General features: G+C 39.6%; 2 protein-coding genes across 4 annotated transcripts in view; one reads left to right on the forward strand and one right to left on the reverse strand.

Moving 5' to 3' along the window:
- Window positions 1-15,116, forward strand: part of aopep (aminopeptidase O (putative)) — a 433,713-nt gene that overhangs the window by 412,880 nt on the left and 5,717 nt on the right. The gene's annotated exons all lie outside the window — the stretch shown is intronic.
- fancc (FA complementation group C) overlaps window positions 1-15,116 on the reverse strand; it is a 193,228-nt gene that overhangs the window by 9,711 nt on the left and 168,401 nt on the right. For all 3 annotated transcript variants that reach the window (XM_072586004.1, XM_072585993.1, XM_072585984.1), the window contains exons 11-12: window positions 11,573-11,642; window positions 1,133-1,208 (exon numbers count right to left, since the gene is read on the reverse strand). In XM_072586004.1, coding sequence (XP_072442105.1) covers window positions 1,133-1,208; window positions 11,573-11,642 — 146 coding nt within the window. The remainder of the gene's footprint in view (window positions 1-1,132; window positions 1,209-11,572; window positions 11,643-15,116) is intronic.

A 15,116-nucleotide genomic window follows, 5' to 3' on the forward strand; every position in this document is an offset into this window, starting at 1 on the left:
CAAATCTTGAAATGTTGTTTGTCAATAAATACTGAAATAGGAGAAAGGACAGTTACACATATGCTTTAACGCCTGGACAATGCAACATCATCAGGTTTTCAAGCCCGTTTCTGCTCAAACCCACCAGTACAGAAAACTAACCTCCTGCCAACAAAACTAAAAGGAACTAACTTAACAGCCTGCAAAGTCCAACATTTTATAAGTTTGACTATGGATCTCACCCACTACACTTTAGGAGTACAAATAGCTTCCTCATCAGGCCTGCATGCACTATGTGTTTTCCATGACAAGCCAAGCGCATAAATTACAAATTAATCTTTTGTTTACAATTTATAAAACTTTAACTCTGTTTTCCTCAATTACATATGCTTGGGAGACTGCGTGAATGAGTGGCATAGGTTAGATTTTTGGTGTGAATGTGCCGGTTATTTGAAATGTCTGCACTCATAAGTTAAGAAACACACATTTTTAAAAACACTGATTATAGAGAGCAGAAAGGGAGTAGAGTTTCAGCAGTAATTGCTCACATTGCTCGTGACACCAGTGAATCATACAGTTAAAAATATCAGACGCTACGATACAATAACATTTCACAATACATTTTCCAGGAAAACACCAAAAAAAATTGAAACAAAAAACATTTACATTAAGGTTTTAAATCACTGCCTGAAGTAGTTCAGATGTCACAGCTAAGTGAAAGATGAAAGAAGTGTCTTTTTAATGAAGCAAACACAATCCATAAACACCAGTGTATTATTACAACAAAGGTAACAATTGGCACAAGATAAATGATCACAGAAAATAAGGATCTTTTCAGCCAATTCAAAGCTAGAAACTGTTTCAAAAATGTTTAGCCAAAGAATGGTGTATCTGTGGAATTTATTGCCACAGTCTTCTGTGGCAGCCAGGCCATTGAGTATATTTAAAACAGAGATAGATAAGTTCTTAATTGCCAAGGGGGTCAAGGGTTACGAGAAGAAAGTGGAAAATTGGGGTTGAAAAACCTATTAGTTGTGATTGAACGGCAGAGCAGATTTGATGGGTTGAATAGCCTAATTTCTGATCCTGTGTCTTAAGGTCTTAAAAGATCTCATTTGCTGAAAATAATTTTATGGCAAAGCCAAAAACTCACTGGCTGACTTCTTTATTCATCTTCAAAATTTGAACAATACTTATTAGGTGCTGAGACCAGGCAGCTGATGGCATATCTGAAAAGAAGAAAAAAAAGGTTAAATCTAACATAATAAAACCACGGGTCAATGCAACTTTTCAAATAGAGTACAAGAAAATCCCAGAATGCCTTAAAGAATAAAGGATGGATGACCGAACAGAAAAGATAACAGTTAATAGTCTCGGAAGCATCAGTGAAAAGAACACCTTTTGACAGAAGTGTTTGCAAGGCATGATCGTTTCAGAGATGTCATTAAGTAAGACAAAATATTGAAACACGTCAGAGAAATGAATGGTGTGAGTTGACACAACTTACAATTACCTAGCATCTTTAATGTAGTAAAGCATCCCAGGTGCTTCACAGGAACATTATCAAAAATGCTCAACACAGAGTCTAAGGCAATATTTAGATGAATGCCCAAAGTCTGGTTATTGAGGTACATTTTAGGAAACACCTTATGGAAGGAGGGGTAAAGAGACTAAGACATTTAAAAGGAGGGAATTCCGGAGCTTAGGGCCCTGGCAGCTGAAGGCACCACTGGAATTGCTGGAGTGCTGAAAATTGGGGCAGGAAGAATCCAGAATTAGAAAGCACAGAGCTATCAGAGGGAGTAGGCTAGAAAGGTTAGAAACAAAGCGAAGAGAGAGGCCTTTACTTAGAATGAAACAAAATTGTTCAAGCTATTTTCCCTGGAGTGTCAGAAGGTGAGAGGTTACCTAATAGAGGTTTATAAAATCCATGATGGGAATGGATAGGGTTAATAGACAAATGTCTTTTCCTCAGGGTAGGGGAGTACAAACTAAAGGGCATAGTTTCAAAGTAAGAGGGGAAAGATTTAAAAGGGACTGAAGGGGCAACATTTTCACATAGAGGGTGGTGCGTGTATGAAATGAGTTGCCAGTGGACGTGGTGAAAGCTGATACAAAGGGCAACCTTGTGAACTGAAATCTCCTAATGATTAGAGTGAAGTAACTAGTTATTCTCCAAATGATTTTTCCTCCCTCTTCACGATTTGTTGGTTACTCGCCACCTTCCCATGTAGGTCAGCTGTGGTTGATATCTCCCAATATGTGATGGAACTTTGGTGTTGCTTGCAGTTCATCACTTTCATATTTGTGTGATAAAGCATTGCATACTTAAAATGCAAAATTTAACCTGTGCAATGTGGTTAGCTACCCTATTAAATGGCCTATCGATCAAGTGTATCAAAACTGCTGTCAAGTGCAAAAAAATATAAAATCAGACAGACCACTCAACATCAACCTGAACACCAGAGGTGATAACACCAATCCCAGTCCTATCAACCCTGCAACGTCCACCTTACAAACATCGGTGAGCTCATGCCAAAATTGGGAGAGCGGTCTCTTGGACTAGTCAAGCAACAGCCTGATGTTGTCTGTGAAGAATGATTCTGAGAGTATGTCCTGCCCCACTGGAGGTGGCAGTGCAGTGATATACAAATGGAAGGAATGGACACAATAACACAAATTGCTCTATTTTCACAACAAAAGTGAACTGGAAATTTCAAACCAATTACATTTAGAACATATCAGATTTAAGCACTGTAATCTGCCACACGATAGAGGACAGTTAAACAATTAACAGAACTAGGCAGCTCCAGACCGATCTCTAATTATGGAGGTAACTAATATATCAGTGCAAAAGAGAAGGCTGAGGTATTTGCAAGCACCTTCTACCAGATGTGCCATCTCAGTCTCCTTCGGTGTTTCTATGAACCACAGATATCAGTCTTCAATCAATTTGATTCACTCCATGATTATATAAAGAAAAGGCTGAAGGCACTGACTACTGTAAATATGGGCTTAGACAAAATTCCAGCCAAAACACTGAAAACTTCTGCTACATAACTAGCCACAACAGCTACAACATTGGAATGTACTTGACAATGTACAAAATTGCCCCAGAATCTCCTGTACACAAAAAGCAAACAAATCCAACCCAGCCAATTAGTGCCCTAACTGTCTGCTCTTGATCATCTACCACATTACAGGAAGGATGTGAAGGCTTTGGAGAGGGTGCAGAAGACACTTAACAGGACGCTGCCTTGATTAGAGGGTATGAACTACAAGGAGAGGCTAGAAAGACTCAAGTTGTTTTCTCTGGAGTGCTGGATACTGAGGGGAGAGCTAATAGATGTCTATAAAATTATGAGATGCATAGATAGAGTTGATGTTCAGAATCTTTTGCCCAGAGTTGAAATGTGTAATACTGCATTTAAGATGAGAGGGGAACCGTTCAAAGGAGATGTAAGGAGGAAGTTCTTTAGACAGAGTGATAGGAGTCTGGAACATGCTGCCAAGGGTGAGGGTGGAGACAGATATGATAGATGCATTTAATTGACTTTTAGATAAGCAAGTGAATATGCAAGAAATGGAGGGATATGTACTAAGGCCAGGCAGAAGGGATGGGTTTAATTTGGCGTCATGTTCAGCACAACATCATGGACCAAAGGGCCCATTCCTGTGCTGTATTATTTGTTCTATCAACCCCTGGTGTTCAATGCATTACCATCATGGAGACTAACATTGACCAGAAATTGAACTGGGCTAGCCATATAAATTCTGTATATACAGGGACAGGTCAGAGGCTAGAAATTTTGTGTTGAGTATTTTATCTCTTGTCTACCCAATGCTTATCTGGCATAGGCACAAGTAAGGTGTGTGATGTAATACTCTAAACTTGCCTGATGGATGCAGCTCCAGCAACATTCAAGAAGCTTAGCACCATCTAGTAACAAAGAAGCCTGCTTAATTGGCACTATATCCCACAAGGATCCACTCCCTCCAACACCGACACTCAATAGCAGCAGTGTATACTATGTACAAAATGCACTGCAGAAATTCATCAAAGATCAATAAGAAAGAACATTCCAAACCCACACCCAGTTCTATCACAAAGGACAAGGAGAGCAGATACATAGGAAGTATCTGCAAGTTCCCCTCCAACCTACTCACCATACTGACTTGGAAATATATCACCATTCCTTTATTATCACTAGGTCAAAATCCTGAAATTATGCCCCTGAGAGCATTGTAGGACAACCTACAGCATGTGGTCTGCAGTGGTTCAAGAAGGAAACTCACCATCACCTTCTTAAGGGCAATTAGGGCTGACCAGTAAACGTTGGCATGACAGTGATGCCCATGTCCCACAAGTAAAAATAATAAAAAAATCTCTCAAGGAGTTTATAGCAGAGCACTTGGAAAAACGTAAGACAATTGGCAGACTGAACAAGATTCAATGAGAGGAATTTTTTTTGTTTACAAATTTATTAGAGGTTTTGAGGGTAGAACGAGCAAGGGGAACTAGATGATGTGGTTTATATGGATTTCCAAAAAGTGCTCCATAAAGTGTCACATAAAAGGTTACTATACAAGATAACATGATGCCCACAGTAGTAATTTCCTTAACAGGAGGAAAACAACTGGTAGGAACTAGGAGGCCAATTCCAATAACTATTCTTTCAATTATATTTTCAGTTACCCTGGGATTGAATTCATTTGATTTGGATCATCCAGGGATGTGATCAAAAAGTTATGAATAAAACAACTTGCAAGAGTTCTGAACAAAGCAAACAGAAGCCACGTGGTGAGGACAGTGCAGGGGAGAGAGAAAGAGAGAGAAAACGAACAAGCGAACGAGAACCTGCACAGTTACTGCCTTTGCTGTTTGAATTCATGTATCGCTGGATATTGGAGTGCATCTGGGAAAATTAACTAACAGTGAAATTCACAACTAATCTTGGAGAAACTGTTGGGCGAAGTTCACAGCACAGAATCAGATAAGTTAATTGTTGTTTTAAGTCTGTCCAAGAGAAAGGCTGCAGTAGTGAGTATAGTGGATACTTTCTTGATTATATGTTTTTGGAGAGAAGTCTCTTGATTAAACTTTAAATATAAGCCATAGCTATTAATTTAATCTGAGACAGTGTTTGCAGAGGAATAAGACGGTGTTATTTTCTGGGTCTGTAGATTGTGAAGGAGCAAAAATGACCTTTGCAGGGAGATATACTTCTTGTCAGATGTGGGAATTTAAGGGTTACTGCGGATTATATCTGCCATAAATGCTGTTGGATTCAAACCTTATCAGATCGAGTGGATCGGTTGGAGAGACAGATAGAAGCAATGAGGAATTTGCAACAGCAACAGTATGTGATGGATGGCACTTATAGAAAGGGGAAAAGTCTCAGATGCAGTCACATAGATGGGTTAACTCCAGGAAGGGTAAGAGGGGTAGGCAGCTAGTGCAGGAGTCTTTTGTGGATATACCCATTTCAAACAAGTATGCTGTTTTGGAAAATGTAGGGGGTGATGGATTCTCAGGGGAACGTAGCATGAACAGCCAAGTTTCTGGTATTGAGACTGGCTCTAATGCAACGAGGGGTACATCGGCTTCCAAGACATCAGTTGTGTTAGGGGATTTTCATTGGAGTTTGTTCTAAAAGGTCATACTGGGCTTGAAACATTAACTATGTTTCAATTTCTCCAGCATGTTTGTTTGTATCAGAATTCAAGCATCTGCAGTATTTTGTTTGTATAAGATTTTTATTGTTCTTTGGTACGTTAATAATTAGGTAATCAGTTTACTCATTAACAATGAAGAAATCCATATTCCAGTCTGTGGAGAAGTAGGGTAAGCTGACAGTGACACCAGATTTCTGCCTTTTACTCTGTGTGTGTGTGTGTGCGTGTGTGTGTGGATATCGGAAATTGCTGTTTATCTTTGCAGTAATAACAGCAGCCGTTGATAGTCTTGCCACCATAAATATATCAAAATACAAGTCAGCATCTCCTGCCTGCTGAGTTGGCAGCATTGTGTTTTGTATTCATCACCTTTACAGTAAGGTTACAGAAAAAATATTTAGTGGAGCCATTCACCATACAGACTGGCTTTTGTCTTCAAAGTTCATCATCACAAATATATGCATGCATTTCTAGCTGTCATATAATTTATGTAAGTGTTGTAGCCAGAGGTCTATACTGTTATACTGTCAAGCATACAAGGCCCTGATACAAAATTTATCTATTAGTATCGCCATTGGCTCCAAACATGCATTTAAGTTATTCTCCTATAAATTTGATGATAGGTAATTACCTATGCCCACAAGGGACTATAGGTCATCTCTTTGTTAGAGAAAGAAAGAGAGAATATCATTTACATAGTTTGAGGGGCATCACTCTGCATCAGGAGTGGACAAGGTAAGGAGGAAGCCCTCTGTGAATCATCAAAGCTAATAGGGGATTGAGCCCAGGCAGTTGCTCTCATTGTACATCACAGTCTAGACATTTACCCAACCGAGCTAGCTAACGTGCACAAATTTTAAACTCATCAGTTCAGAAGAATGAGGAATGATTTTATTCAGATTTTTATAATGATAAAACGATTGTGAAAGAAATACTTTCTCAGGTGGAACAATGCAGAACAAGGCAGAAAAATCTTAAAATTAGTGCTAAGATAGGAGTGAAAAATCAGATAATTTTTCTCACAAATAGAATTGAAAATTGGGAAAGGTCTCCTGCAAAAGGCAGTGACTACTAGGTAAATATGGATAATCAGGAATATGGATCAAAGGTGAGTAAATGGAACAGACCAGCCATAGTTTAAATGAACAGCAAAATAGGTTTGAGGGACTGAATGGCCTACTTCTATTCCTGTATAAAGCTAAAAGTGTCTACAAAACTTCAGGTCAACACTTGTATGCAACATTACATATAACTAAGGTTCATAAAAAGCTTCACAAAAGTTAAAGCAAACATATTTATAAAGGACAACAGTGAAGGAAATAAGATGACAAACACGCGAAGACAGGGAAGGAAAACAAAAACATCACATACAAATCATTTATAAAAGTTAACAAATATTTTTGGTCTAACAAATACTTCTGAGCAGACATTAAAGCACAAACAGTTTCATATCCCACAGCCACAACTTGCACTTACAGATTCTTAGACATATACATGATTAATGAATATTCAAAAGGCTCATCATGCAATACACTATTTCAAAACCTATTATGTGAACCACCACAGCCTATTTCTGTGCCAGCTTGCAGGGATTAACCTTACAAGGAAAGGTCACTTATTCAATACAATTGCTCATATTCGTTTTAAATAACATGGCTATATAAAACAGTGTGCTGTCAGAAATACCAGAGCAATTAAGAGACATTAACTTCGATCCACTAACATACAACTATTTCACCATCAGAGAGCACCTAACTGTTCATAAAACATAGAACAATATAGCACAGAACAGGCCCTCGATGTTGCACCTATCTGTGAACTATTCTCAGCTCATTCCCCTACACTATTCCATCATCATCCATATGCTTATCCAAGGATTGTTTAAATCTCCCTAATGTGGCTGAGTTAACTACATTGACAGGTAGGGCATTCCATGCCCTTACCACTCTCTGAGTGAAGAACCTGCCTCTGACATCTGTCTTAAATCTATCACCCCTCAATTTGTAGTTATGCCCCCTCATACAAGCTGACGTCATCATCCTAGGAAAAAGACTTTCACTGTCTACCCTATCTAAACCTCTGATCATCTTGTATGTCTCTATCAAATCCCATCTTAGCCTTCTTCTTTCCAATCAGAACAGGAGCAATATGACCTGGAATAATGTATATCCAACTTCCTACATATCAACACAAAAAGCAAATCAAGTATTGATGGTCATTGTAGATGATAGGATATATGACACATTTAAGAAAGAAAATTCTGTGATTCAGCTCTTTCAAAATCGTTGTGGAAACCATAGATATCGGCAGTCCCCAGGTTGCAAACAGGTTCTGTTCTAGAGTCAGTTCATAAATATGCAGTTGAAACACAATATGGGACAACATTAAGGAGTTGTTTGTAGGTACAGGGAATGTTTGAATGTCAGGCTTTTAGAAATGTCACCCCTGTGTGAGATCGCATACACAAATATGAATACTTGTATATTGGACGCCTGTAAATTGAGGATCCCCATACTGTAACAAAATCTTGTAAGGCCTAATCCTAATATGATGTCAAGACAACATCACAATTATTATAATTTAAATGCAGAGACAGTAGTTCTGTGGAGAATAGCAGATGATAAATGTTGACATACATGAATGCATATTTTAAGTGTTAGTGATTATACTTCACAGGTTATGAATACTACTCAGCATTAGTGATTGTTAAGTTGCAGCCAAGTATAGGAACATACAAACAGGAGTAAGCCATTCAGACCCTCAAACATGTTCTACCATTTACTGAGATCATGACTGATCTGTGGCCTAACTCCAAATACTTGCCTTTAGCCCATATTTCTTAATACCTTTGCTTAACAAAAAAACTATCTATGTCAGATTTAAAATTAACATCTAACCCAACAGCTACTGCCATTCGTGGAAAGAAAAGTTCCAAACGTCTATCACTTCTGGATGTAGAAGTGCTTCCGAACATCTTTCCTGAACAAAACAAAACCAGAAGAACTACAGATGCTGGTAATCAGAAACAAAGACAGAAATTGCTGGAAAAATACAGCAGGTCTGGCAGCATTTTTGGAGAGACAGAGTTAATGTTTTGGGTCCAGTGATCCTTCATCAGAAGTGTTTCACCTCTTCTGAACAGTTTGGCTCTAACTTTTAGACTATGATCCTAGTTCTAGAATTTCCAACCAGTGAAAATAGCTCATATTTACCTTCCCTCTTTTTTCCTGTTAATATCTTGATGACTTTGATCAGACCACCCCTTAACCTTCTAAATTCCAGAGAAAACAGACCTAATTTGTATAATCTCTCCTTATAACTTAACCACTAAAGTCCAAGTATTGTTCTTGTAAACCTATGTCGTGCTCTCTCCAAATCCAATATACCCTTCCAGATCTGCTCACAATACTCCAAGTGGGTTTAACTAGCGTTTTGTATGACTGCGCTGTGAGCTCTGCATCCTTGTGCTCTAGTCTCTAGATATAATGGCCAACATTACATTGGCTTTTTTGATTATTTTCGACATTGTTCACAACATTTTAAAGATCCATCCACCCGAATCCCAGACACTTCGTGCATCCGCTGTATTTCACTTCATACCATGCCGAAAATATTCTAATCTATCCTTTTTCAGTCCAAAATACAGAACCTCAGACTTGCTTACATTGAACTCCATCTGCCACAATTGTGCCCATTCACTTAGCCTCTGACATCTGTCTTAAGTCTATCACCCCTCAATTTATAGTTATGTAATTAGTGTAGGGGATGGGCTTAGATTAGTTCACAGATCAGCACAACATTAAGGGCCAAAGAGCCAATTCTGTGCTGTAATGTTCTGGGTTCAATGAATAAGTAGATGCTCGATGTTCAGCCTTGACGTGATTGGCTGAAAGGCCTCTTTTCATGCTGTAAAGACGTTGTGACTCTCAGCCCTCTTGCCCTCCTTTCCCCCCAAAACCTACAATCCTGATGAAGAGGTATTGCTTGAAACATCGACTGTCCTGCTCCTTGGATGTTGCCTGACCAGCTGTGCTTTATCAGAGCCATGCTTTTTGACTGATCTCCATCATCTATAGTCCTCACTTTCTTCCAGCATGGTGTTGGTGTACAATTGATGTCATATTGTGTCGTATAGCAAGATATCGACCCATTTGGCTGATGACAAAGCTGCCTGGCCTTGTATCTGTACTAAAACACAAACCTATATAAAGCACTGTAAGCATTTAAACTCTGGATGAAGAGGCAAAGTACAAAACAGCAAGGCAAGGAAAAGAAAAGATGTTGTAAGCAACCAATCAAGTGCAAAGTAAGTGAGCACAGACAGCAAGTGAGGAAACCCGAGATGCATGAGATTGATGTCTGTACCTGTATGCAAAATTCCCTAGCAGCAGCATTACAATGAAAGATGACCTCCAAGTGCATTGAAGCACAGAGCAGAATTTCACATGGATTGAATTTGACCAGGCTGCATCTCTGGTATCCTCATTTACTCTCTCAGTGCTCAGTCACTTTCACCTGGATCAGAGATCTTCCAGGAGAATGTGGCAAGGCAGTCACATTTTGGATGGCAATGTTTGTGGATGCAGTCATTTCCTGTGGAGCATACCCTGAAAGGTTTGTGACTGATGTCCAGGATGGAGGACCAAAGAAACAATTAGTAACAGCAAGTGATCCAATACTCCAGATTACTGTCAGGAGCTGAAGTTGAAAACCTACTTTTCATGTTTAATTTGCAACACTATACATTAACAACTTTGATTATCTGAACAAGAGAGGCAGAGAATATTTTGTTTTGGATAACTGAGAGTTGGGATAACTGACTGTTTGGATAATGGATAGCATTTTTACGGGACCTTGAGATCTTGTTTGGATAATCCGAAATTAGGATAATTGCTGTTTGGATAAGAGAGGCTGTTCTTTAATTCCTTTATGTGGTTGCATTGTTATAGCTATGATTATGATTGTTTTAAAATCTGTACAGCTGGGGAAGCTTTTGCTGATCAGTGTGGAAATTAAATAATTAATTTAATTGCTGCAGTTTGAAAGATTAATGACACCACAGAAACACCTCTCAGAGTGACCAATTTGACCATAGTCACAATGTTCTACTTCACTGAGTCCCTACAATGCATAAAGAAGCTGTTTGGCCCGTTGAATATGCACCAACCCTCTGAGCAGCATCCCACCCACACTATCCTCATAACCCTGCATTTACCACGTCTATTCCACCCAGCATATTTGTAGAACACATGTTCACTCCTTCCTGGCCTATCCTGAAGGGGTTGAAGGTTGTCAAGATTTTCCATTTTCCTTGAAACCATCCATTTTAGTCACCAGGCATTGGTTAGTGATGTTTTTGGTCTTCTAGGGGTGTACCCAATGAGAGGAGGTGCTAACAGTTGTAGGGTATAGAACGCATTCCAATTGGGACTCCAGGATTTTAGTCAAATATGTTGGGGTATTTTGAGGTCCTTGTTAATGGAAGTGCATCATTAGCTGTTAGGTGGTTGCGTTCTTCAAAGAGGTGTTGCCTGTGGACATCAGGAGTTTCAGTAACTACCAGCACAGGATGCTACTCAAGCTGAGTTCATCTAAATGTCTCAGGACTAATTCTCATGCTTCCAGAAAGAGAATATTTACTCAGTTTGTGTGGCAACCCCTGGTCCAAGTTGAGTTAATGATCATCTGCACCTGTCACAGTTAGAACTCAAGCTAACTGACAATGGCTATAACATCTTGCTACAAGAATCATGAAACAATAAGTCATTCATTGAAATAATTCAAAAGATGTCAAAGAATGCTAAAATTATGAGAAAATATTGTTTTATCATAATTAGAATTTGTGTAATGACTGGATAGCTGTTCAAAAACTTAATTATGAAAATATTCAGATGATTTTCAAAAGAAAACGACTTACCTGATGGATGCACAAGTAGCATCATCACAAGAGATTGGTTAACAGCTGGAAAGTACAGCTTCAGTGGAATCTGGACAGAATATTAACAAATAAATTAAAGTGGAAACTAAACGAATGGTAACAGAGGAAATCTATGCACGAAGTATGATGTTAAGAAGTTATGTATGGAGTATTAATCTTTAATTCCATCAACTGATTTAATAATTCAGATTTTTGTTTGAAAGGGAACGTAAAATGAGCCAGGATATTGTTTTAAAATGTTTTCAAAAGGCATCTGATCTACAATTGTGAGTAAGTTTTGAAAAAATCTCTGAAATTGATAGAAAAGGAGACATGACTGGGCAGTTACACTGCAGAATTTCATATTTTTCCCATTGTTTAAACTCTCTGGAAAAAATATAAGGACAATAAGAAACTGCCCAGGACCACAGGCATCAGTGAAAGAAAGGGTGCTAAAGATTCCTCTGCCTGTTTCAATGCTATCTCGATGGCTATGGGAGGCTGAAACTTCTTTATTTATGCTGATTTTCCCTATTATGCACAAATATGCAGGTTATAATAACAAAAACTGCTCCCATCACCCCTAAGCTTGTGAAAGGCTATAAATATAAAAGATTGTCCATTACAGAAGGCAATAACATCGAAAAGGCTTGCTATATAAAACAACAGCAGCAGCTCCCTCTCAAAAAACGTTTTCATCAAACTCGAATTCTATCACTGTTACAAGTTCATCACAAAGGTAGAGAATGTCAAATCAAAAAGAACTTCAAGTGCTGTAGCATGCACTCTGAAAAAGATGGATTATAGTTTAAAAAAAAGACCGATTTGACTAGAAATTGGCTAAATGTCATTTTTGGTGTGCTTCATGAATATTACTTCTCCATGAGACCTAGTGAGTTGACTCAAGCTATCTTCCCAAATTCACCTCATTAACTATGCACCATGGTGCTATTCTACCCCACTGATCATACTCTCCCACTTGCTGGAGGCAGAAGTAAACGTCACAGCGAGGACGTCCCAGGATGTTGATGATGCTGTCATCTTTGAATCCCAGCCATTCGCCCAATCAATCATTGGCAGACCCCAGTTGCCTTTCACTATGTACACAGTGAGAAAGCAACCACAAACCAATGCTACTCAGGATAGCAAAGAGATAGAGATGACTCTTTCTTGAACATGCAAGTGCATATTTGTACGTCTATCATTGTTTAAGCACCAAATCACACAGCTTACCCTTGTTTAGCCTCATCCAATTTTACAACCATGTCTAAGACAGTGCTATTCTTTCCCCAGTGTAGCCCCAGCATTTTATTATTCAATTTGGGAACTACCACAGACAGGAAAGCCTTCAAATACATCAACCCATTCACTTTTATTCAGCAAAAGCGATCAAAACACAAACAGAAACTGCCTTTACCTCCCAGAATCAAATGCACTGTTTGTTTTTTGAGCAACAATTTTACAGTCAATAAATGATCACTGCATCCAGGTCTCATCGACTTAAAGTGGGTGTCAGTTAGGTCCTGTGTGGCATGTAGTGCCCACTACTGCTGTGCTGCATCATGCAAGGGGACATGTTCATCCTGTCCAATATTCTCATCTTCCTCCTCAAAGGACTGTTCCTTCTCTCTCAGCTCTTCAGCTCCATCACATGCCCTCTTTGCCTGCTCCAGTTATACAGAACATAACAGGATAGAATTATGTAGTACCCTCTGATTGGGATGTAGTGCAAGCACCCATTGCTCCAACCAATCCAAGTAGCGGAATCCCACCTGCAGAGAGTCTATGTTCTGTTCAACCATGATCCTGGTTAAAGAATAGGCTGCATTCTATCTATGCTCTGCTTTGACTAGGGTGCTGTTTGGAGTCATCTGCCATGGTTGCAGAAGGTAGCCTTGTCCCCCAGTAATCATCCTTGAAAAGCATCTTACCTTTAATTGCAACAGGAACGTGAGAGCTCTCAAGGATATGGGCATCATGGCAGTGCCAGTAGCTGTGTAAACTTCTAAGACATGGTATCAATGATCAGAGATGACTTATACACTGATGATTGAATTTGATTTCTGAATATCAAATCAGCCACATTATGATATGGCCATTTCAAATTGAGTGCAGCTTATTGCACCCTATAGCTGAAGAAAGCCAGTCATGTTGGCAAAGCCTACTGCCTGGCTGCAGAACTGATGGCGTCACCACGACCAACACCAGATGAAGCAATGCTGTATCGGGAACAACCTTGGTACAGTTGCACATTTGAGACTTCAGACAGATAACTAGTAGCTCCTTGGGAATAGCTAGTTGCATTAAAAACTCAACAGAGCTGTCACCTTAACAGCCAGAGAGATAGGATGGTCGCTCACTCCATACTGTGGATCAGGCTCCAGCTGCTGACATGGTTCTGAGTGTGCCTTGCTCATCTGGAAGATATAGCTTCAACAACAAGATTCACTCGCAGCCTTGTCGCTGTGCATCCTGAAGAACCTTCATCTGTGAGGCTGTCTGGCATTAGCTGAAGTTTGATGCTGGTCCTGGGTTGGCTGGAGTATCTGTTCACCTTCCATTTCTCTGAACCTCCAGTGTACCACATCGATAATAACCCCTGCTGTGCTGAATTCATCAGGTCACTTCCAATGACTAAGTAGGGAGCATAAGAAACAGACCAGGTCCTGAGCAATGTGAGTTGTCAGCATTCACATTACTATCAAATGATTGTTTAGCATACTTCTCCATTCAGTGAGACATATCGCACTCTAATGAAGAGGGCCATCAAATGCCTCCACATGCGACTTTCACAGAGAACCTTATTCCAATGAATGCAGCACCAAATCATGTCTCAAAGAGACAAGAGGAGATTGTTAGTGCTGTATCAAAGCTGAGACCTTGTTCTCCCAGCCTCACCCCAAAGAAAGACATAGGAGTGCATGTTGGTGGGAGTTCAAGGTGGGAGGAAATCAGATCTGAGCCCCTCTGCAGCTTATGAGATAATTCATCAAGTTTGTGCTTTGTAGCCCAAGTTGGTGCCACTTGTAAGGTCATTTGTGATAACTTCTGCTTTATGAGATGACTATCTTCAATCTGCAATGACCAATGATATGGACAAGATTGCTCGCAATCAGCATTTGCACCCCACACAAGTGAACATATCACATGCACAATGACATGATTGCAAATAATAAACCTAAACTATTAAAGTACCCTGATGCAATTGCCCCATGCAGGACCTCATGTTGTTCACAAGAAGAGCTTATGTTTTGAGACAGAAAAAAATCCCCACCTGCCCCATTGAGACCACAGTGGTGATGACCACTGATAAACTTCTGTCCTGCAGTATCCCATGGTCATATACCATTGTTCCCTCCTCACCTCCAACCCCCTGGATATGTCAAATTTCTTCCTTTCAGCATTCTTGTCTCTTCTCCAACCCAGGTTGTTACCTCCAATCCTCAGCATCAAATTCTCCCACATCCCTACCACAGCAGTGTCCCCAATAACCCTATCTTGACTTTTATCCTACTGACCGTGACACACTCCACTATCTGATTCG

Source organism: Chiloscyllium punctatum, chromosome 2 (genome assembly GCF_047496795.1).
Source record: "Chiloscyllium punctatum isolate Juve2018m chromosome 2, sChiPun1.3, whole genome shotgun sequence".
Classification (NCBI taxonomy): Eukaryota; Metazoa; Chordata; class Chondrichthyes; order Orectolobiformes; family Hemiscylliidae; genus Chiloscyllium; species Chiloscyllium punctatum.